The sequence below is a fragment of the Xiphophorus maculatus genome, chromosome 16, assembly GCF_002775205.1.
Source record: "Xiphophorus maculatus strain JP 163 A chromosome 16, X_maculatus-5.0-male, whole genome shotgun sequence".
Lineage (NCBI taxonomy): Eukaryota > Metazoa > Chordata > Actinopteri > Cyprinodontiformes > Poeciliidae > Xiphophorus > Xiphophorus maculatus.
Genome location: NC_036458.1, coordinates 7542435 through 7565425, shown reverse-complemented (window position 1 = coordinate 7565425; position 22991 = coordinate 7542435). Strand labels below are relative to the sequence as shown.

At 38.8% G+C, this 22991-nt stretch overlaps 1 protein-coding gene across 1 annotated transcript in view; it reads right to left on the bottom strand.

Moving 5' to 3' along the window:
• plekhh3 (pleckstrin homology, MyTH4 and FERM domain containing H3) overlaps positions 1-22697 on the bottom strand; it is a 37527-nt gene extending 14830 nt beyond the window's left edge. Inside the window, exons 1-3 of the mRNA XM_023348904.1 lie at positions 22103-22697; positions 15942-15997; positions 3164-3258 (exon numbers count right to left, since the gene is read on the bottom strand). Of these exons, the coding sequence (XP_023204672.1) occupies positions 3164-3258; positions 15942-15997; positions 22103-22237 (286 nt within the window). The 5' untranslated portion in view covers positions 22238-22697. The remainder of the gene's footprint in view (positions 1-3163; positions 3259-15941; positions 15998-22102) is intronic.
• Positions 22698-22991: the final 294 nt, after the last annotated feature.

Sequence of the window (22991 nt, the reverse complement as noted above, 5' to 3'; positions counted from 1 at the left end):
AGTTGGAGAGCTGACAGTGAGAGCATAGAGAGCTGTCGTAAGCCACCTGGTGCAGTTCTAGGTGGTGTTTAGGAATGGCAGAGGAACAAATACATGGTGACTTCATGTGAGAGCACATGGCTCATTCAGCCCATCTTGGGAATACTTTTAAAAGGGACAATTAGGAAGTAGACTTTCAGCCTCGAACCCTGTGAAAACTAATGACGCCACGATCAGCATCACAGCTTCCTCTGTGGTTAGCAAGCTGTGTGCCACCTGTCAGCCAGTGTTTATTTCACCGGCATCTTTCTTCCTTCTGTACTTGCTCTCTTCCTATTTCCTTTCATCTTCCCCATATCCCCTCTCTCCCCACTCTGAACCTTGATCCAGAGTTTTCCCAGGCAATACAAAGATCCCACTGCTTTGGTGCTGCTCAGAAATAAAAATCTATTGACGGGTACACCAAGATTCCCGTTTAAGGATACCTCCATATAAGAAATAAGTGTATTTCATATCTGTATTAAAGCACCACAAATAGCTTAGGTAAAAAAAAAAAATTTTAAATCTATTTCACACCACATCAGATGAATTCCAAATCAAATTCTGGCAATAAATAAATAAAAATCATGAGCTACAGCAGAGCTGAGCTTACCAACGGGATGGATGTGGAACAGTGGAGACAGACAAGCTGTCTGGGCAAAAGCCAAGGAGAGAAGGGTACAACTGCCTTGCTGACACTCCCCTCACCCCCTGTCACACAGACAGGATGTCCCACAACTGCAGTGCTTTTTGGCAACTTTAACCAGTGTGATTATAAAAAAAAGCAGAGAAAGGAAAAGACAGAAAGGGCAGAAGAGTCCCCAGACCCCCTGTGTATAACCCTCTCAGGCTCTTCCATCTGGATCCCATCTCTGTAGCCTGCTAATGTTTCCCCTGAGGGCCACGGCTCGCCCTTAATTTGTTTCATTTGTGACCCCTGACCTCTCAGTGCCCTGCCCCCTCAAACATAGATTGAGAAAACAATCTCTCTCTGTGTATTTCCAATTTTTTTCCTCCAAACCTCCTACTGCTTAAAGAATACTGGATTTTTGTTCCACGAATTTAACAACGCATAATGTTACTGTAAAAAACAGTCATGCATTCAAATTTGTTTGACCAAGATATTTATTGGAATACCTTAAAGGGGAAACATCTATGCCAGTTTGTTTGCATTTTATTAAACTTAGGAAACATTTTTACTTTTTAAAAATAAAATTAGAGGAAAAATTTCCGACTTGCCCACAAACAACTGAAATAAATTCCTACTACTGACCACAATAATTTTTTTTTAAATGACATTTGTAAGTGGCAAGACGAACTTTACATTTGTGCAAAATAAACTCGCATAACAATTTTCTTCTTTTGGATCAGACACATCCAGACTGCTAAGCTGCAGTTTACTGGAGCATGTAAAGCCATGCATCATGTGAGGAGTAATTTTAACCATAAATCAACAAAGGTATGTCAATAAACCAATGTCAACATCTCTTTCTGTCACCACTCCATGGGTTTTACAATTTATCCTCACACCATCAGTCTATATCTGCATTGGCAGTGCCCTATTTTAGATACTGGGGCAATATTCGCCCCACGAAGCCTCAGGATGTCTAGCTGGGGGAAAAAAAGAGACATAAATATATAAAGGAAGAAAAGTGCACTAATGGAAGCATTCTTCAAAGTCTTATTGAGAAAAATGAGCAGAATTATCAAAGACCCTCAGGTGTCGCTAATGTGTCCCTCAGTGAAAATGTGTTTACCGATGCAGTCTAGTGATTTCTGATCAAGACTGCTAGTGCAGTGGTTGGAATTTTTTTTAAATGACAGAGGGGAAGGAACATACTTCACCAAGTATTCAAACCTCTTTTTTTAAAACATTTTTTCAAGTCATAACTGCTAGCTGCAACATATTATGTTGGGATTTTGCATGTAAGGTAGAGAATACCTTACAAGGTAGAGAATATCTTACATGCAAAAGGAACGATGCAAGATAATCTCCATAAAGCAGTGTTGACACAGATCTAGACTTTGCCGAGGTTATTTAATGCAAAAATGTGCTTTAATCTAAACTATTCCCTTGTAGCGCTGTTTGGCTGTATCTTTAATGTTTAAATCCTTATGCATTCCATAACAATTATTTTCATTATCTCCCTTGTCCCAAGGTGTGATGCTGCCACTACCACAGTCACCATGGTGGTAACACATGGTAGGAACAAAATTTAAGGGTGTTTTTACACCTGATAGTTTGGTTTAAACAGGGCTAGTGTGAATGCATGCACCGTAATTCTCTATTTACTAATTAGGGCAATTCTGAAGGCAAATGGCTACAAGTGATTTTATGTAGGATGTCAAGTGATTATATGTAGGATGTGTAAGAAAAAAGGGGGCTTGATTCATATGCAAATCTAGATACAAAAAAGTTGCATGATTTTTCTTCCTCTTCACAGTTAATGGTTCAATTAAACACGATGTTTGCATCTCCAAGGTGACACAATGTCTAAAAGTTTAAGGGGTGTGCATACTTTTACAAGGAAATGTTTTAAAGAAAACCCAACAGTGAGAAATGAAGGGTGCATACAGGGGAGGGCAAGTCAGAGATGCATGGCAACTGCAGTCAGAATTAGGCAATCTGCTTCTGTCACTATTCCAAACAGGACACAACACATCCAAGCAACAGCATTCTACTGCTCCCTCTCAGCAGAGGTAAAAGAGAAAACATTTGTACAGAAATATCTCATGAGATCATTAATCAAAAGTGGTAGCATGGAGACAAGACCACTGATGCCAGTAGTTCTCATAACACAAACACAAGAAGAGCAGCAAAGACAACAGACAGTTTGGATCATGAAATACCTTCTACAATAAAGCACAAGAAAAATCCTAACTTGGCACATTTAGGTGTTTCTATTTAGGGTTGCAGGTTTTTATCTTGTAAAATGTAAAAAAGAAATATGTGATAGGAGTTCATCGAAACATCCAGGAGTTTTTTTCTGCAGTTTCGTCTATCAGGAATTCAGTTAGCAACAACGTAATACAAAGAAGATATGTGAAGGATTTGATTATGATGCCACTTGAACACGTTGTGTATTTTATAACAACTGAATGCACTGATGATGATTAAAGAGTAAAGTAATAACTTCAGACTCACCTTTTACTATCAGATCTGGTTCTTCATCCACCCCCATCCCATACTCCTCATTGGTTGGTTTCTTCATTTTTACAGGTGACTGAGAGACAACGTGCCTGTGCAGAAGAGCAGAAAGAAAATGTAAATAACCCAGCTTCCCTCTCAACTCAAGCCTTCCTCTAAAATTGGCCGGCTACTGTAACTGGCTCAGAGACACACTGCTGGCCGTGAGACCCAACTTCCAATCACCATGCCACTCTCTGCCAACTCAAAAGCCTGTCACATACTCTTAAGTGGAGAAGGTCAGACAGGGGGGATTGAAAGAAGTGCCACAAATATCCGGTGTCTTGTCTTTTCCCTTCTCATCCTCTCGTTCCCCCCCTTCAGCCCCACCACCACCACTCTCAGCAAGCAATTCTGCGAACGCACATTGATGCACGGCAAGCCACTGTGGACAGCTCGAGTCTCTTTTATCACTTTGGCTGGCGAGCCAAACAGGCGACTGAAAATAAACGTGACAGGGCGACGCCGGGCTGACTCCCAGCCAGCCAGCTTGCTCCGGTCAGAGGAAGGCAAAAGGGTCAAGAGGTCACATCTTGGATAGTTAAAAGCATAAACATCAAAAACATCTGTAAATCTGCTGAACGGCTGCTCTTTCTGTTGTTGATCTTCCAACCATCAAGCAGCTACCACAGATAGATTTTAACTTTAGCATCTGGTCTGAAATTGGCTGGTAAAAAGTTGCTTTTTTCCCCCTTCATAAAAGTTCTAAAGCACATTTTCCAGATTTTTACTTCCAGTTTTGATGACTGTGTGGAAATTTGAGGACAAAATCTTTGCAAAGTTAGGTTTCATTATCAGTTTTATCATAGACCAAGAAATGAGACATAGCAGGACAAGCTTTTAATACAGCAGTGTGGTAGTTTTTGTTGGGGTTTTTTTTCCAATGACATCTGGACATATTTAGAAACAGTTGAAATCTCTAATACAAGGAAAAACTTTAACTGGATTATCGTAGATTAAAATATAAATCCTTCATATGAGAGTTAACCGTAAATTTCATAAAAGTCCAAAACTGGAATTTCTGTACTTTGTGTGCCACCATAACTGAACACATTTCAAAAAGCTTGGGTCCAGTTAGAAACTCAGACATAGAATGGTCTTAAGGTCAAAAATGCAGTACCATGACTCTTTTCTGATTTTTGATTGTTAGTCACAAAAACCAAAATGATCAGTGAGTTAGACAGGAATGACCAGTTTTGTGGTAAACAAAGGACAAAGGTCCACATTTAAATATAAAACAGGAAAAAAGTTTCAGGATTTTTAGAAAATCTGTATAAATTCCATAGTTTTCAAGACTGAATAGGAACCTTGTAGTTACTTAAGAATAAGGCCAGTTTTTAGCTTATTAGACTGCTGAGAGGTTTTATCTCTCCTCGTTTATTTATCTAATAAGTTGTTTATTTTCTCCATTTCCTGGGCCGAAATGTGAGGTACAAGACTTCCTGTCCTCCTCCCCCTCTGACCGCCTCCTGGGATTACTGATGAGACAAATAAATTGGGCCCTGCTTCCCAGAGTTATTGGCCTCCAGCCACCCAAACCTTCATCAGCTGATTTATGCCATTATCGATCAGATAAGTGCAGAGGGTTCCTCCACACGGAAGGCGGTAGTAATCAATAAATCCCAATATAGCCTTATCTGCTTAGACTCATCTTACTGAAGATTGCTGAAGTCATTTCTCAAATGATTTCCAAAGATGTCTTTTTATGATGCTTAATTTGCAGATGGTTGTTCCAGTACAGAGAATAACATTCAGATGGCAAAACGTATAAAGCCACAAAATGTTCCTTTATACGTGAGGAAATTGATATTATTCATGACACAAAAGCAGAAGAGAGATTTGGGGGTTGGTCATCTCAGGTCATATGGTATCACTACACCAGTTTCTCTGATGCAGTGGTGAACTGCTGGCTGTGCTTAAATGCATTAAAATAAACACAGAAATGTGACGACATCTCTTATTTTGGGTTGTTTATGAGCCCTGTTGCATAGCAGAGACAGCCAGACAGCTCAAACTGGATGCAGACAGTATGTATAGAAACACTCCCTGAGGGGAGCTTGTGGTCTGGCATTCAAAGTGTCCATGTTGAAGCTGAATCTCTTGACTGGTGTTTGCTACTGTTACAATGCCAAAATAGCAATTTAGCATACACAAATAAACTAATTTACTGAGGAGAAGCCTCTGGAGATGCATAATCACTAGAGTGCCAGAAACTTTTGAGCTATCAAGTAACTAATTAAGGGTGAGTTCAAAGAAGGTAAAACCTAAATGACTCTCATGCTAGAGTTTCAAGCAGACATAAGTAATGTAAAGTTACAAAAAATGAACAGATTAATCTGCACCAATGAAAAAGAAGCTAACCAAAACAGAAAAGCTCTTTGCCTACTAGTCCGGTCTATAACTTACAACCCTCATCTTCTTTATGGTTAAGTCTTCTCGACTACGGCAAGAAAATAAGGATTTTTCTAAATATTTTACCTGAATGTAAACAAGTTAATCTTTCTAAGTCAAATTTGCTTTTTCTTATGGAGCTAATGAGGGATAAACAGAAAAATATTGAGGGGTTGTGGCAGGGATATAGGAGCAAAAAAAACAAACTTAATCAAGTTCCAGTTTCAACCATTAACAGGACAACATGTTTGGCCTTTAAACTGAGTGCTGCTTGTTAGTCTGCTTTAGTATTGTATATAAAAAAGCCACTAGTCAAGATTCAATTACAAAAACAATAAACAGCTTTCCTGCAAGTAACTTAATATGACATTGGGACATTGAGCACCGCATACATGAGCCTGATTGACAGAGCTAAGACCCTGATCCTGGCTCTGACTGGTTGCTTCTGACTGGGCGTGATGCATTTCTGCAGATGGCTGTAGGACCACAGGGAAAAGGCAGAGGAGCTAATTTTTTTCACAGGTTATCTGCCTCATGTTATATTGTCTGGAAAAACAATTTAGTTTGAAAAGCTACATACTGTAAGATATAAATAAATCAAATAACCCTCTTTCTATCCTCATCACATCTTATTCTGATATTAAAGTTTATTTCAGCCTCTGAAAAATACAAGTGTGAAAGATGCAAAGCAGAAGAAATCTGTAAGGGAGCAAATACTTTTCACAGCACTATACAGCATGTAATAAAAAACAGTCCTAAAGCTTAGAGCGAGTGTTTGAGCATAATTGATGCGGGGGCTTTGCATCTCCACAGCTGTCCAACAGCCCCACTACCTCAATCTAACCTCCAACATCTACTGCTACCACCCCCACATTCCCAGAAGCTCCAGCAGAGGCTGTGGTGATGAGGCCTTTAGCAGGCAACTTCCTGTGGAGTGCAGGAAACAATTTGATATGGGGATTAGGCAGCATGGAGAATAGAGTGAGCACACAACTACATTGCTCTCATCTCCTCCTGCTAACTCTTCCCTCCAGGTATAAATGAACTTAACAAGAAAATTGTTATTTTATTGCATCACCACAAGACCTGGTGGTCGAAACTCGAAATGTGTTAAAAATTATAGCTCTGTGGTTCGAGATCAGCACTCTTAGTGGTTGTACTTTGAGAGACGCCAACATGTTTGTTGTTATGCTACAGCAGAATGCTGTGCAACAATGAAAATGACAGTTTAAGAAAGCGAAATGGAAAATGTTGGCATACAGGATCCCTGAGATTAAATCAGATGAGTAAATAAACTCCTGGCAGCTCCACCGGTTTTATAACACAGGTCAACCAAAATGAATCGCTTATATTTGTTTAAACTCACAAAATAAAACAAGATCAGTGAAACAAATGCATCCTGAAGAAACTTGCAGGTGTGCTTAATTATATCTGGGAACCATGTAGTTCAGTTGGAACGAGATTTACTGGACATTCTGGAAACTTGAATGCTGTTTCATGTTTCTTGATTAAACAGTTTCAGGTCTATATTCCTCGAAAGATGGTGTGTACATACATGGGAACCTACTTGCATAGTTCCCAAGTAGGTGGGAACTATGTGGAATCACAGAAAGAAAATAAAACCTTTCCTACCATCTAGTTTGAAATATTTATAGTTTAGAGTATGTAAAAGATTTGACAAAAAAAAGGTAAGAAACTATATTGTTGCCATTCACAATGCATGAGAAATGTAGGATTGTTTGATTTCCACTATGTGGTTAAGAACAAAATGGAATCCACTACAAAACATAGAATCTCATACAATTTGCTTGCATCAGTGAGAGAGGAAAGCTACAGTATATAATAGTTTCTGATGTACAAGTATTGGTTTCTCTCTCTTTTCCACAAATGCAAAACAGAAAACAGTTGGCCATGATAAAGAGGCTTCCTATCCATCAAAAAAATAAGAAAATCAAAGCTTAGTGGAAGATTTAGAGAAGGGAATTTTTATTTTCTATGAACTGGGAGAATGACTGTTCTGTGGGTTTTGCGTGGATCTTTAAGAATACCCATGTGCACTAACAGTCAACGAGCCACATCAGAAATGGGGAGAAGCAAGCTAGTGTGTAATAAAGAGGCACATATGAGCATTTTCACTCTCAATTTCACCTATAATAATGTTTAAGCCACTATTCTTATATGTAACAAAATGTGTACTGCATTACACAAGTGGTGGTCTACTGAAACTAGGTATTTGGCTGTGATTGAGAACTCAAAGATATGAGAAAATAATAACTAAAGTTCTTGACATACTTCACTGTGTCCATGGACATGAGCCACTAGGACCTTGCAGCTTAACATGTGTCCCTGTTACTATTCTTAGCTCAGCTGCATAATCACATTTCAATAGAGATGTACAGTTTTCACTACAAGGTCTAAAGGGGGCGAACATGTCCTAGTTTATACACCATATACTCGTAGGAGGAGAAGAAAAGAGAAAGAAGAAAGTTGCAGAATATCAATGTAATTTTTAAATCCTGCTCGTCTATGAGGGTAGAAAAACAGCAGAGTTATCCTTGCTGTATTTCTTTAAAATATGGACACTAGAGCTACCCTGGAGGGGAGAAAAAAAAAGTAAAAAAAACCAAAACGTTTTATAGCTGTTTTGCATGTTTGCTCATGATCAAACCATGTTTTTCTGCTATGGATTTGGCACCACCCTCTGACTTGAAGCATTATTGATTACGGTCCCAGTCGGCATGTCAACATGGTCATTTGGGTTGCATGCAGGCGTGTGCAGAGACTGGCAAGTTCAGATTATATGTATGTGTTTGCAACAGAATTGTTATGATTCCGCTACAATGGAGGATTTGCAAGCAAGAACAGGGTTTTTAAAGTCATGCCAAATTCATGTGAATCATATTTAAATGTAGAATTTCAAAGGTCAAGGTCACAGACTGATGAACTAAAATTCTCCACAGGACTTTCTGCTAAAGATCAGAATTATTGACCATCAAACAACCACCATGTGTGATTGCTAGTATGATGCTCTCTTCCTGAAGTCCTGTGGTTTATGATAAGGCAGACATTTTTCTAATTTCTACTTTTATCTCACCAGTCTAGAAAATGCTTTACTGAAAGTCTTGGAGATCATTAAAATGTCTTGGGGCAAATGTGGGAGAGCGATTTGTTCTTATTCAAAAAGTATTTTTTGCCCATTCATGGACTTTTCCCCCAGCCTCTTATTATTGCTAAAATTATGAACACTGAGTAACTAAACTTTTTGGTCTAATTTTCTTTGGAATCTTTTGCATGACTCATCAATGTCCTTTTGGAGTAATTTTAGGAAGTACATAACACTTTCATGGTTTTACTATTGGAGTATAATACCCACCCGTGTTGCCCTGGAGACTCAAGGCCTTGGAAGATACTTTCCAATCCTTTCCAGACTAACTGATGTCAGTGAATTTTGCTAGGTAATTTCTATAGATTAGGAAACTATGCATTGCTTTTTACGATCTTTTGGGCTACGTCATGTTGTCAGACAGGTTCTATTTAAAGGATTTCTTATTCTACAGACCTGGCAGTAATTAGGCCTGGGTGTGGACAGTTCAACTGAACTCAGCTTTCCAAAAAACAAAAAAATGGGTTAAATCAAAGTTATTTAGTGATTTCATGAGGAAAGTAATTATTTTTTACATAGAACCAGAATGGATAGCTTTTGCACTTCTTCTCCTTTGTACGCTATTTTGTATTTACTCAATACTTTATCACAGTGTCAATGTGTTGACAGTTCGGGTTAGGGGTGAGGGTTATAGCTAGGGTGGTACAGCAAACATCTTAGCACATGCTTGTACCTTTAAAGGTACCAAAAGCTGTACTTGGAATTAGATCTATCTCGCTAAAGATGAAAAGATTATAAAGCTATAATTCGGATTATACAGCAGATTTATCAGTAACAAGTTACAATAAAATAACTAGTAATAGTAACTATTTGCCTATCCTGTAAAGTAGAGGGGTTAATTTAAAAATGTCCAGTGACATACAGGAAAAGGGTTAAAACTTGAAACTTGCTGTAGCTTAGAATAAAATGAACATGTTAAATTAAATGTTTTACTTCAACACTTTGGCTGTCCAAATTCAAGAAGATAATAAAAGGCAAATAGGTTTTTAGAAAGTCAGAAATTCGGAACATGTAGAACCAATGTTTTAGTGCATTTGGAAGTGAAATTAGAACAGGAAGTAAAAGATGTACTTTATAAATTGGGATTTTTTTTGTCTGTTGCTCATGTTGTATTAAATATCAGTGCTCACATTAGCAGCTAAGCTCATAAGGGAACAGGTTGTGACCGTCAAGCTGTCCTGAACAGAAGTCTCACAAATTCTCACTTCCCCCTCTGTGGTGATGAGGTTGACGACATGAAATTAGCAGCAATAGTTCCAGATTTTGGTGAGTAACTGGGTCATGAATTTTAGATGGTGACGACGCTTTTTAGCTGGGTTTTGCACAGTAACTCTTCAAAACTTAGCATCTTAGATTGAATCAATCAGCTGGAAAAATCAAATACAAAAGGGCAAATTAACAGTCTATAGTTGGTTTAAAGAAGAAAAACAACAACTAATTTTTGCTACTGTAGCTGTATAATTTGAAAAAAGATAAACTGCTATCTGTATTTCACAAACTCTCCCTGGTGCTGACTATGCAAGTGCATAGCTGATCAATGCACTTGCCCAAAAGGTCATGGATTGGATCAAATCAACCACACACAGGCTTTAACCACATATTCCAAATAGGTCATCACACTTAATGACTAGATTAGCAGCAGACTTTTCAGAGCCAGCACACTTTGCAATGGTAACATCAGCATCAGCAGTAGTGACACACTTTAAACTTAGCAATATGCATAAGCCAATGAATTTGTGACCCTCAATCTGGCGGTAGCTTCAGAAGTGATGGGTAATTGATTTCAGTCCAGGGTTTAATCATGAAGCAGTGACATTAATTAAAGTTAGAAAAGTGCCGTCCTTGCTCTCGGGCCACAGTGACCGCAGTTGAAACATGTCCCAGCATGCAGAGCAGAGCCTTTTAAATGTAACAGCATGCGGAGCTGCAAAAAATTATGATGCTCAGATAAACTAAAGGAATGTCTGTAAACCACATACATATATTTACATCTAGATCATTGAAAAAGTATTTATACCCCATTGAGCTTCCCCACATTTCCTCATGTTGATACCACAGACAGCAATGTATTTAATTGGGCTTTTATATAAAGTTAAAAAAGGCACAAATCTTCTATAAATCTTTTGGGATATGTCTCATACATTTGAAAATGTAAGTTTTTGACTATGTTTAAAAAAATTTTCAAGCTCTTGAACTATAGTCTGGTTGCATGTGGAGAATACTTGAAAGACAGTTTCAAGCTCTTACCAATCATTGTCATTTGACTGCACCATTTTTACACATGGACATGCTTTGATATAATTTTACATTTCCTTTTAGGATTGTAGGTCTGATTAGTTTTGGGTTGTTGTCCTGTTGGACAGTGAACCTTCGCCTCAATCTCTAGTTATTTGCAGCTTCCAACAAGTTTTATTCCAAGATTGCCTTGCGTTTAGTTCCATCTTCCCTCCCATGTCACTTCCCTGTCCCTGCTGAAGAAGAGTGACCAGCAACATCATGCTGATCATGTGCTTCACATGACTTACTCTATTAGCATCATACACAACATATGTTGCAAGTAGGCCAAATGTTTTGTTTTGGTCTTATCTAACCAAAGCAGCTTCTTCCACATGATATTTGGGGCCCATACTAATCATGTTCTGTCAACAAATTCTCTTATCTGAGCTGTGGATCTCTGCAGCATCTCCAGAGTTGACATCGGCCCCTTGGCATCCTTTCCGATTCATGTTCTCTATACCAAGCCTATAAGCTTAAGTGGATGGCCATACCTGGGAAAGCCTGCAGCTGGGTCATGCTCTGTTTTTTGATGACTGATGGAACAGTGTTCCTACAGATGCCAAAGGACTGCTATATTGTTTTCTAACAGGTCTCTGCTCAAAACTTAAAATCATCCCTGATCTGTTTGCTGTATCCCTTGGTCCTTATGATGCTGTTTGTTCACTAATGTTCTCCAGCAAACCTTTAAGGGCTTCACAGAAGATATTTAATGTCAATTTATACTGACATTGCAAACTGATGCACATGTACCCATTATGTGATTTCTGAAGGCACTTTCTTGAACTGAATTTTACTTAAGGGTATCATAATCAAAGAGACTGAAAATTAATATGTATCCTATTCTTGAGATTTTTATTTCTGAAAAAATATCTGAAAACCATTGATCCTTTTTCTTCCACTTTACATTTATGCTCTACTTTGGGCTGGCCTCTCATATAAAATCCTAATAAATTGTAATCATGTGGAGTAATCAGGAAGATTTGCTGTATTAGAAAAAGCACCATCAAGGGTAAATGACTAACTCCAGACAAATGTATCTTAATACAGTGTGTTTTGCATTAAAATCATTATTATCTTGGAAGAGATACATCTCTTTTCCTATCCATTCCCTTTCTTTTCCCTCAGCAGGGCAGAGGCTAGCCAAATAAGCCTCTGCTTGAAACTGGGCTGGTGGGAAAATGGGAATGTGGTGATTAAGAGTGGGCCTATACGACCTCCCAGCTAAAAATACACTGTTTACTTAAGACCACTGCCAAGAAATTCTGGACTCTGCAGAGAAGGGAGAGGGGTAGAGAGAAAAAAAGTCATGTTTTGAGACCAGAGGCAGAGGGGTGTGTGACAGGAAGTCTGAATTTGTGAGTCCAGAAGTGTGTGCTGTCAGCAATAAATTTTACTGTAGAGAAGGGAAATAAAAACCTCCACACTGTAAGTTGTACATTAAAAAACACTCAAGAAATCCACCGATATAATTTCTATGCAAACAATTGTTTTATGCAAAGACTATGAGGCATCCAATTAAAACCATATACCAAACCATAGCACACCGAATATGAAAATCAAGAAGAAAGACAGTCTTCAGATTTTTCATCAGGGTACAGTTAGTACTCTGCCTTGGCCAAGCCATGAGAAGGAACTTGAGATTACAGTACAGGCAAAGTGGTAGAAGTTAGAATAAATGGTGAAAATGGTTGTGATGGTGAAAGACAAATCTGAGTGTGAGCAAAGTCTAAAAACAGAGTGTGTACTAGCTACCAGAAGAAACAAGACAATCACCCAAAACTTTAAAATGGCTCTCTGTGAGCACACCATATTAGTTTGTTTTCCATTTCAGAACAAAACACAAAGAAGATGGAAATAATCAGAATTTCCATGATCATATTCTGCTCATAGTGTTTTGTTTCCATTCATATATAAAAAAGTCAACTGGTTTCCTTAGACAATTTTTGCTAACAGGAATCTACCGACAGTCTGTACTGAATCACTATAATTAGTTGAAACACACTGAACAAGACTGTGTTGGTTTGGATGTAGTTGGACTAGTTGTGCCTGGAATAATCAGGAATATAATGTTTTGGCAGCTTTGAGCTGGATTGAAGTCGACTGGTCGGAAAGTGAATTAAGTTGGGCAGGTTTGGACTAGGCTAATTTGGGATTGGATTTAGCTGTTCTTATCCTTACCTGGATTGGACTGAACTGAGGTTCCATAGATTGGAATGAATTGGAATTAGGATTGGATAGAACCAAATTGGACTTGACTGTGATGGTTTGGGCTGGATTAAAAAAGGTAGGCCTGGACTACATTGAAATAAAATGCATTGAACTTAATTAAATTAAACAGACCTGCACTGAAATAGTTAGAGAGTTGAATGAATTGAAATGGACAAGACTCGTTTGAACTGGTTTAACATGGATTTCTATTACATCCTATTAATTTAGACTAAATTATGTTACATATAACAAAACATGACTTTAATTTGTGCCTTGAAGTGACCTTTGTAGGGGATTGGCACTATACAGAAGGGCTGATTTGAAAATAAATTAAACCTTTTTGGATTAGGGCAAATATTGTCACAGTCAACATGTTAGAAGTTGCTATAGACCTTTTTGATTTATAATTACCCGTATTTTATTCTACAACAAAGAACATCAGTTTGTAGGTAGAATTGAGTTATTTTCAATATGATATCCCCACCTTTTACGTGTCACCCATGATTAGTTTTATAAAAGTAAAACTATACCTAACCTGCCTCGCCTGTCAAACAGGACTTAAATAAATGAATGTGGCACCACTTGTTTCATTACAAAGTTCAGACTTATTATGGCTTTACTTGTCATTTCCTTCATACAGTTGAACGTCTGGGTGTGTCCTTCTTTTGGTCAGGTAATGACCAAGTGATACGTTCCCTAACCTCTCCTCTCCACTAGGTGTGATGATTACAACCAGGCTTTTAACACACTCCCTTCAAAACCAGTAAATTATGCTGTCACCCAAGGCCACTGCCACTACACTCTAGAAATGACATGTACACGTCCAAGCCACGCCTCCATGGGGAGTGCTAATGGGACAGGACTGAGTCACATCATCTTCACTTTTTTCTTTTCACATGTTTTTTCTCTTCAAGCCTCGAGACACAGCATGTCCTGTCTGACTGCAGCTAATGTTTCTACCAAGCCACTTCCTGAGGCGGCTCGATTTTTGTTGGGAGTTGTTGCAGAACTCCGCTTGTTCATTTGTGGCGTGTGATAGTTTTACACGTCAGGCTCAATGACTCATTGCCTGTAAGTCAGCAGATGTACAGTAGAGACTAAATGTGGAAGATGGAGGAGAGATGAGGGCATGAAGCCAGAGATACAGAAGAGCAAAAGTCAAGTACATCACTGTCTGAGATCACAGACAAAAAATATGTCCCTCAATCATCCATGAATTGCTCTTTTTCACTGTTGTGTGTTGTCAAAGAAGTTGTATCAAGCTTTGTCTTGATACGATGACAAAATTCAATGCATTTTGCTAGTATTTTGGATCTCGACTTTGACTGGCCGATTCTAACATTTGAATATGCTTTCATATTCCCTGAACCATCTGTTTTTGCCCTGCTGGCAGGTGAACCTCAGCATCAAGCCTTTCACAGCTTAACTGAAGAAAAGCTTCCCCACAGCATGATGCCATCATCACCACGTTGATGTCTGGTGTTACTTTTGCTCTTTTTCACACTGGTCAGAAAGTCTGGCATCTCATCTCACCAGAGCATCCTGGTCCATATGTTTGCCCAGTCCTCCACATATGATAAAATGGACTCCTTACGGCTTTCTTCAACCATTGCTTTCTATTTGTTGAATATAATAATACTTTTCTTTTTAATAGGTCTTCCTCCCTCGGTTGTATTGTGCATTTGTTTCATGCACTTCACATTAGAATCCGATATGTAAGAAAGGTCACGAGGAATAAACTATTTTTTAAGGCACAATGTTATTTGTTAGATGCATGCAGAGGTCATGTTAACCAAATATTTTCCATCTTTAATCAGTTCACTTGGAGACATATTCCCTAATTTTAAAACTTTGGCTGAGGTGTAGCTTGTAATTCAGTCTCCAGTGTGGCAGCAGAGTGCAGATTCAAACTTCAAAACAACATCAAAACCTTCCATGAGAAATCATCAATCCAAGGCAAAAGTTCAAGACCTCATGACAACAGCCTCTGCAGCAAGACCCCCCTTGATTACACACAAGCAGGCATACAATTCAGCTCCATGCAGACCACATTGAAATTTTGAGACTGCGTTCAGGCCACAGCAGGCAAAGCTTTCATATTTTAAGTGCAATCGTTTAATTCCATTGTTTATGTGTAATTATTTGAGCCACAGTCAGTAATTTTTGTCACTATGGAGAAAGCTTTACATGTATTCATCTACATGATGTGTGACAGCACAATGTTGACTTTCTGTTCAGCTTATTTGGGTAAAATATTAATTAAAATGAATGGAGATAAAATATTATTGAATGTTATAACTTTAAAAATTGACAAGTTAAAAATCTGAATTGTTTTGACCCCCATAAAGTCAAAATATCAGATAAAGAAATCTAGCACAACCTCAGGATGCATTTACATTTTGGGCCAAGGTTTTTTTCAATTCTTAAGGTGATTGACTTTATGGATATGGAAGTCTGAAAAAAAATCTAAACCACCAGTATGCAGATTCAAATTGACAGACAACTGGCAAATGTATCTAAATTATAAATATACCTCATGAAATGCTATTGAGGAAGTGAAAAATGAAGTACTGACAAATGGGCCAAGCTCTGGATAAATGTAGAAATCCCCGAGCAGTCGAGGGGAAGTATACAAGTAAAAAGCGGAAACCATTACTTCTGAAAATTTTTTGGAAGGAATTGTTTCCCTTTTCTTACCCGTTTGTTCCATTGGTTGCACAAGTAGGCTGAGAAACTGTCACCTCATTTGGAGCCTGTAAACAGAAGACAGAGAAAAAAAACCATGTAAATAGATTATGCAAAAGAAGTCATAGCCTGTACTTGAAACTATTCACATGTTGGAGTGATCCCTAAGTGGTTTGCCTTCAGAGTCCATGCTACAGCAGCTCATGCAGTTGTTCCTGGCAACCTAAGCACATTGCTGCACTGTTCCTGTAATGCTTGGCTTACACTTGGAAGTGGTATGCTTGTGAAGAGAAATATGGCATGCAAAACAGGCTTATTTAGTGTAAGAGCTAAGAACAGAGGGTCTTTTGTGCTACGATTGCATGCTCCCCAATCTTCACACCCCAGAATGCTTTAATTCAGACTTGCCATTTCTCTCAGAACCTTTAGCTAAAAATAACCTCTTTCAAAAGAACATAAACAGATGCCTTAATGTTTTTAAGAAGGAGACCCCTGCATTGGCGCTATATTAACAGCACTTATTAAACTTACTGGTACTTTAACAAGTGAAATCAAACCCCCAGCATGCATCACAGACCAAATATTAGAAAGGAGACCATTTATTCTAAACTCCATAAACTCATTCTGAGAAGTCAGTGCTAAGTGAACTCTAAAATAGGCAGGTCATCTGTCTAAACAGCATTATACTGCCAGACAATAAATAAATATTATTGTTTGAACAATGAGCATCTTTATTCCCAATGTCCTTCACTCAGCAGAAGATAGGAGAGGATGTTTCCATTCACAGTGATTCAGTTCCTGGAGTTTCAACCTGACCTTGGAAAACCCCATCAGACATCAGAGCCTGCCAGTGTAGTTTGGACCGATTCCCCGGTGTGCAAGGCAATGCTGTGTGTCCCCGTGGCCTGACTTGTTGTCTCTGCAAACCACAGCCTTGAGCCTGCTCCTGTGGCTGCCACGGCACAACCCAGGCCTACCTGAAACATTATCCAGGTCAGCTCTGGGCCCCTCACAGTTCACACACCACACTTTACTACTGGGCAAACTGTCCTAAGTTTAGCTATTTCACCACAAAAATCTTCTACTGCTTCTTTTTGGGTCCTTCAAAAATAACAATGTAAACATATATTGCACTTTTAGAGGCTGGTATTGAATCTTCATGTACTTTTAAAGACTAATGGTTTCTGGGGCAAATGAGGAAATGATTAGGAAATAGATAATGACATTTCACTAATGTTTAACTAAAAGGTGGTACTGCAAATGGCAAACCAGACAAGCAAGGTCAACTGAACACCGTTAGTAAGTGACTTATGAATGGAAGATAGACTGTAATCCTCTGCCCCTGCTTGTTGCCATACAGTGAAATGATTTAGTCAAGCCCACAGTCACAGAGAACAGAACTCGATAGAGCGACCAAAAACAACAAATCAAAATGAATAACATCAGGGACAGGCAAGCTGTAATTTCAGTATATAAATGGAGTAGATCATCAATAATATAATGGCTAAAGACAGTAATTTTTTGAGTCAGCCCTCACAAAACATGACAATTCACAGAAAAAAACCTGTCCAATAGACTTAATGTGGTGTGGGATGAGGAACAAAGATAGCGTGCGATGTAGAGCCTTTGCAAAAAATTATAAAAAAGAAGCAAAAAAAATCTCCCTTTTGGATGGGCAGAGGATGAATCACCCCAGACTACAGCAGAGCGTAAAGGAAAAGAGGGAAAGATGCCCTGATGTGTTCATTTTGTGGCTTACTTCCGCTCTTGCTTTCCACAGTCTACTCTTTTGCTCTCTTTCTCTTTCCCTTCAGTTCTCCTGGGAGGCTGAGTAACCAGTAGGAAATGCTTGGGCTTTGCTAGTGTCGGCCTGAAGACCAGATGTGTGGCCTAGAGGTGGTGAGGCAGAGACGCAACGGAAACCAAATATAAACCAGCCTACCATGACACCTCTGAAGGCAGAGGGCAGTTTTGATGGTTAACGGGATCCACTCTCCCTCCAAAGCTGGACTGTACCAAAAACAAGATGTGTGGCGGTGTTCCAATCCGCACTCACAACTGCCAAGGCCAACACACTGAGCGGTAGTAGTTTACTGGTGAACGTGACTAAACATTACATAGAACTGAGCAAAGGAGTTTCAAACATGGAAAGAAAAGTGAGTGAGAGATGTCGTGTCCAAAACCAAGTGCCAAGCTGCCCAAACAGTGGAAGCATTCAGCTCAGTGGGACTGTTTAGGCAGCTGCTGAGGAGCTGCTTCTTTGAATGAGAACTGTAAACATCAAGAGGAAAAGGTTATGACATTGCCTTCTACTCTTAAGGAGCAAAATTTCACATGAATCAACTTTGACTCATTGTTCCATCCCCAGAAAGGGAAGAAAACTGGCATATATGGCCTTGGTACTTTAAATGCCACTGATCATGACATCCCCCTGGCAGCGTGTTGGCAAACAAAGCCACTTGGGGTGAGGATATTGAAAGTCTAGAGGGGAGAAACTCCACCAGTTCTGTGGGTCAGTGTGGTCAATCCTGGGGAAAGGCCTACAAAACTGACTATTTTGGTGTTGTGAAGGCAGAGGAACAACACACACACCCACACAACAAATGCCACGGCAAGGATACCAACTTGCTGCCTGAAAATGTAGCTCTATTACCCTCATCACGCAACAGAAAAATACATAGACAATCTGATCACCAGAGTCACCACATTACCACAGATGTTTTGGAAATGTCAGAAAATGCCACCCTATTAGTGGCAAACAATTCATGTATAGTCCCCATGACCTCCACTGCTCCAGAACTGCCGAAGCTGCAACACAAATATCCCCGGAAATTACCAATAACATTCCATTATTTCTTTCTACTCTGTTCAGATGATTAACTCACCTCAGGATGCTTTCGACTGAAAGTGAAACACTAAACTTCACCTACTTCGCCCACATGTATGTTTGCAGAACTTAATGTTTTGACAAGACACATGGGAAGGCAAGACATTTACATTACAGCAACATTAACTTTGTGTGACAAGCTTTCACTCTGTCCATACCACTAAAAGAAAATGAAGAACAATTCATGACATGCAAGTCTATTGCCTTAGGGAGTCTATCTAATTATTGGGAAAGAATTGGATCTTGACAAAGTATTACAATATGTAGAGCTACACAAAGCAAGGGAAAACAGGATTTTCCTAAATTTCTGAAATCACCAAAAGCATCCAAAATTTAAAAATTAGTAACTCCCATAGCAATTTGATTTATTTATCATAAGGTTTGCAGCTCAAACAAGTACTTCACTGCTTTTGATTACCAGACAAAACAGCTTCAGTTCTTATGCTAAAGTGGTTCTTTCCATTAAGAAGTAATTGGATTAATAGAATACACCACACGACAGAAGACGAAGAGATCCATCATGAAGATAAGTATTTTATCTCTCATGGTAAGCCAATTTATATTCATGAATCTTTCCAACCATAAATCAATGTGGGGGGTCTGATCGAGTAGGTAACACAGGACAATCAAAAGACAAAGAAAAGAGTCATAAATTTGAGATGAGTGCCTATAAAAGAGTATTACCACAGTCAGCAACCTTGGACCTTGTCCAGCTGTGAGCAGGACAGAGTCTTTCACATACCACTAGAAAAAAAAACTAAATTGAACCTAAATTTGTCCGTTAATTGGTATCAACTGAGCGCAATTACAATAAATTTGCCTACAGGAGCTTCTAGCATTGTATATGAGTGACATGCTTGTTTCGCCACCATTTCTTAAATAATTTCCTCATAAGACTGAAATCAATAGTTCGAACATATTTTGATAGTGCTGAATGTTACGTAATCATTAAATTATCTCCTGAAAGCTGAAAGTCAAATGATTGTTTTTAGGTTTCATTTTGAAAAACAAAAAACTGGGTTGTGACTTGTACACCAAATCAAGTCAAGCATCACTCTGTTTAAGTTCAGAAATCTGTCTAAGCACAGTCATTTAGTAGCCACTGTTCTCAACCAACCCGTCTACAATCCAACAAACATTAAACAGATGCTTTTGTGAGGAGCTGAGGTTGCATTTTAATGAGATCTGGGAAAATTACAGTCAAAATGAGGACGTCTTCTCCACTTAGACATCCTGAAAGGATCTTGTATTGATTCCAGATATGAGGCACAGTTTAGATTCCTCCAATCAACAATAGCCAGCCAGATGGCAGGCTAAAAGGACAATGAGGTGGGCTATACACCAACACCTCGCCAATCAACAGATGTTGCTCTTATCTAAGAGTTGCTGGTGCAGTCAAGACTTCTGTTGAGCCAATAACTGTGTAAACTTATCTTCCTCAAACGTTTTCATGCAAATAGCTATAGTGCTGTGCTGGTGGTTGCAAGCACACAAAGAGGCCAATAAACAGAAACGTAGGATTTGCTTATTGAGGCGTCATCAGAGCACTAAATACTTACAGACTGCTCATAAAATAACTGACTCTATATTTATATACCTGATTTGCTTTGCGGTGACACAGAGAAGTAGTAGGAAACATATATTGAGAGGGTGAGAAAAAAATAAGTACCAAAGCACAAAATCCCAACAAATATTTGATGGTGGATTTGTCTAAAGCACTGTACATAAACAGATACATAAAGAAAGAGGCAACCTCACTGCAAGGCAACAATGGCCCTCACAAGTGAACGGACAATGCTGAACTCTCTGTGCCTGATCAGATGACTAGCATTACAGAGAAGAGACAAGGACGTAGTCTTACTTGCAACTGAGCGGATGGAGGCCAAGCACACAAGCTCAGTTCAACTCTCTGAGTTTTATAGCTTGCATCAGAGCATGTGCGAGTTTGATTGCTCAATGTTGCACAAGCTTTGGAGACCGTGCAAATCTGAACGTCAAACTGAGCAGCAACAGTTTTTTTTTTTTTTTAACTCTAGCAAAACATGAAGAGGACATAGGGAGAGCTGACTAGTATGACAAGTTTAAGAGCTAGCATGCAGTTAAACTTCTATATTCACATATTAGAGTGAAACATTAGTAGTAGTGATGTTGAATGTTTGGAACAAAAAAAGGCATGCTCTGTTTTCGGTACAGCACTTGTCAAACGTGGTTTGAGTAAATTTCTAAAGATATCTTAAACTTGATTAAAAAAATTATGCTGCACAAAATATATAATTGCAATCTGCTGATATGTCACATAGGACAATTTTAATGCATGTTTGAAAGGTGAATATATTTCAATATATTATATGCTCCACTAACCAAGAATATTACAGGCTATCTGAATGCACTTTTATTGTCTTATATGAGCACATGTGATGTTAAATCTTTATGTTCAAGATACTAAATCTCAACCCCCACTGGTTGTGTCATTGTGATAAGAAATGTGCCAAAAATGTGTATTCGTCACTGTAATATTGTCCTTGCAATACAAAAATTATTTATTTATACTGTTGTAAAAACAGTAGTGCAAACACTTATTTAATTTTACTTTGATACTTAAAATAAACATAAAAAACTTAAAGACCACCAGGTACTTTGGTGTTCACATTCTTTTTGTGCACACTATGATCATTCCTTGCTGTTTTTTCTTTAGAGTAACAAGAAGTAGAACTTGGTTGCTTAGTCAGACCATCTGCACTTATCAAACCTACAGTCAGCCAAATTTGTCTTTGTTGGAATTAAGTAAAGTGTAGAAGCCCCCTTTTAGCCAGCTGACAAGCAGAGCTCAGCAAATAAGTGGGGGAGGGGAATAACTTTACTGTATGCACAATGCTTCTTTTTCTACAATCTCAAAAGACACAGGAATAGTGACAGATACCAGTAACCTCATTACTTGTACCTATATACCAAAGATTCACTGATCGGACAGATTCACACAGAAACTAGCAAAACTTTCTATCCTTTTTCTTAAAATGCTTTGACGTTTTTATTAAAATTTAAGTTGGATAAAAATAATTAGACTGGGCTCTCTGGAAGTGCCAACGTATGAGAGTATATAAAGACTAAATTTCTTATCACACTTTGAAATTCCAGTAATCTTTTTAAGAATGACGAATTTCAAGCCGGCTAATCAGTTCAAATATCCCTAAAATGCGAAAAAACAACAAGCAATAAAAAGTGTTTTTTCATCACTCATGCACATTTAGTATTAAGAGCGGGTGGTGATTTTTTTTTTTTTTTTTACCCGTCCTTTGGGAGTCAAGTCCTCCTTGTTGCGCAACTCAAACGACTCTTCCTCCTCTTTCTCCCCATAGTCCCGTCCCAGCAAACTGAAGCCCTGCCTGCAGCACAAAAACCAGCAAACTCCCTGCACAGGCATTCAAATGCGGTTAAATGTGTCGTTTTCTGCTCTCCAGGTCGATGGATTCAACGTTCACGCCGCAAGTGACTCCAAAGGTTGCGAGAGAGCAGACGGCGTGCGTTCTCCATAGAGATCCAGCGAGGAAGTTGGGGGGAAGCATATAAGCCTAATCTCCCCCTTCTGGCTAACAAAAATAAAATGAATCAAAGGAAAATCTTTAGAGTCTGTGTATTTTAGCAGTCATAGTCCAACAGGGAAGTGATTCGAGGGAAACCAATCAGCTTCCTTCACGATTCCAGCTATTTTATGCAAGGCACTCTTTAAACGTCATATATTCGAAACAAAACAAAAGTAAAAAGATCACTAATACTCCTCCTCCGGCGCTGCTGTACGTTTATGCTATAACGTCTTCCTCAGCATCTTCTACGCACATTAGTTAAGAGGCTTGCAGGAGCACCTCTGCTCCACACTGACTGACTTCAGAGTTTGAACAAAAGCGTGCAGCAGCTGGGTCAGGATGGTGTGGAGACAGAGGCCACGCCCACTGACCTCAGCTCTCGCGTACGAGTGGCTGAGCAGAGACACTCCCCGCAAAGCCACACCTCCACGAGTCATGACAGCGTCAGAGACTTTTTTTTTATTTTCTTTTCCGGGAAAAAAATGAGCAAGAATCCCACATTATCACTACAGTGTCAACACAGTGCTAACACAAGATCTTTGTTTTTCTTCTTATCTAGTGATTTAGCTTTGGTTAAATCTGCTCCTTTGGGTA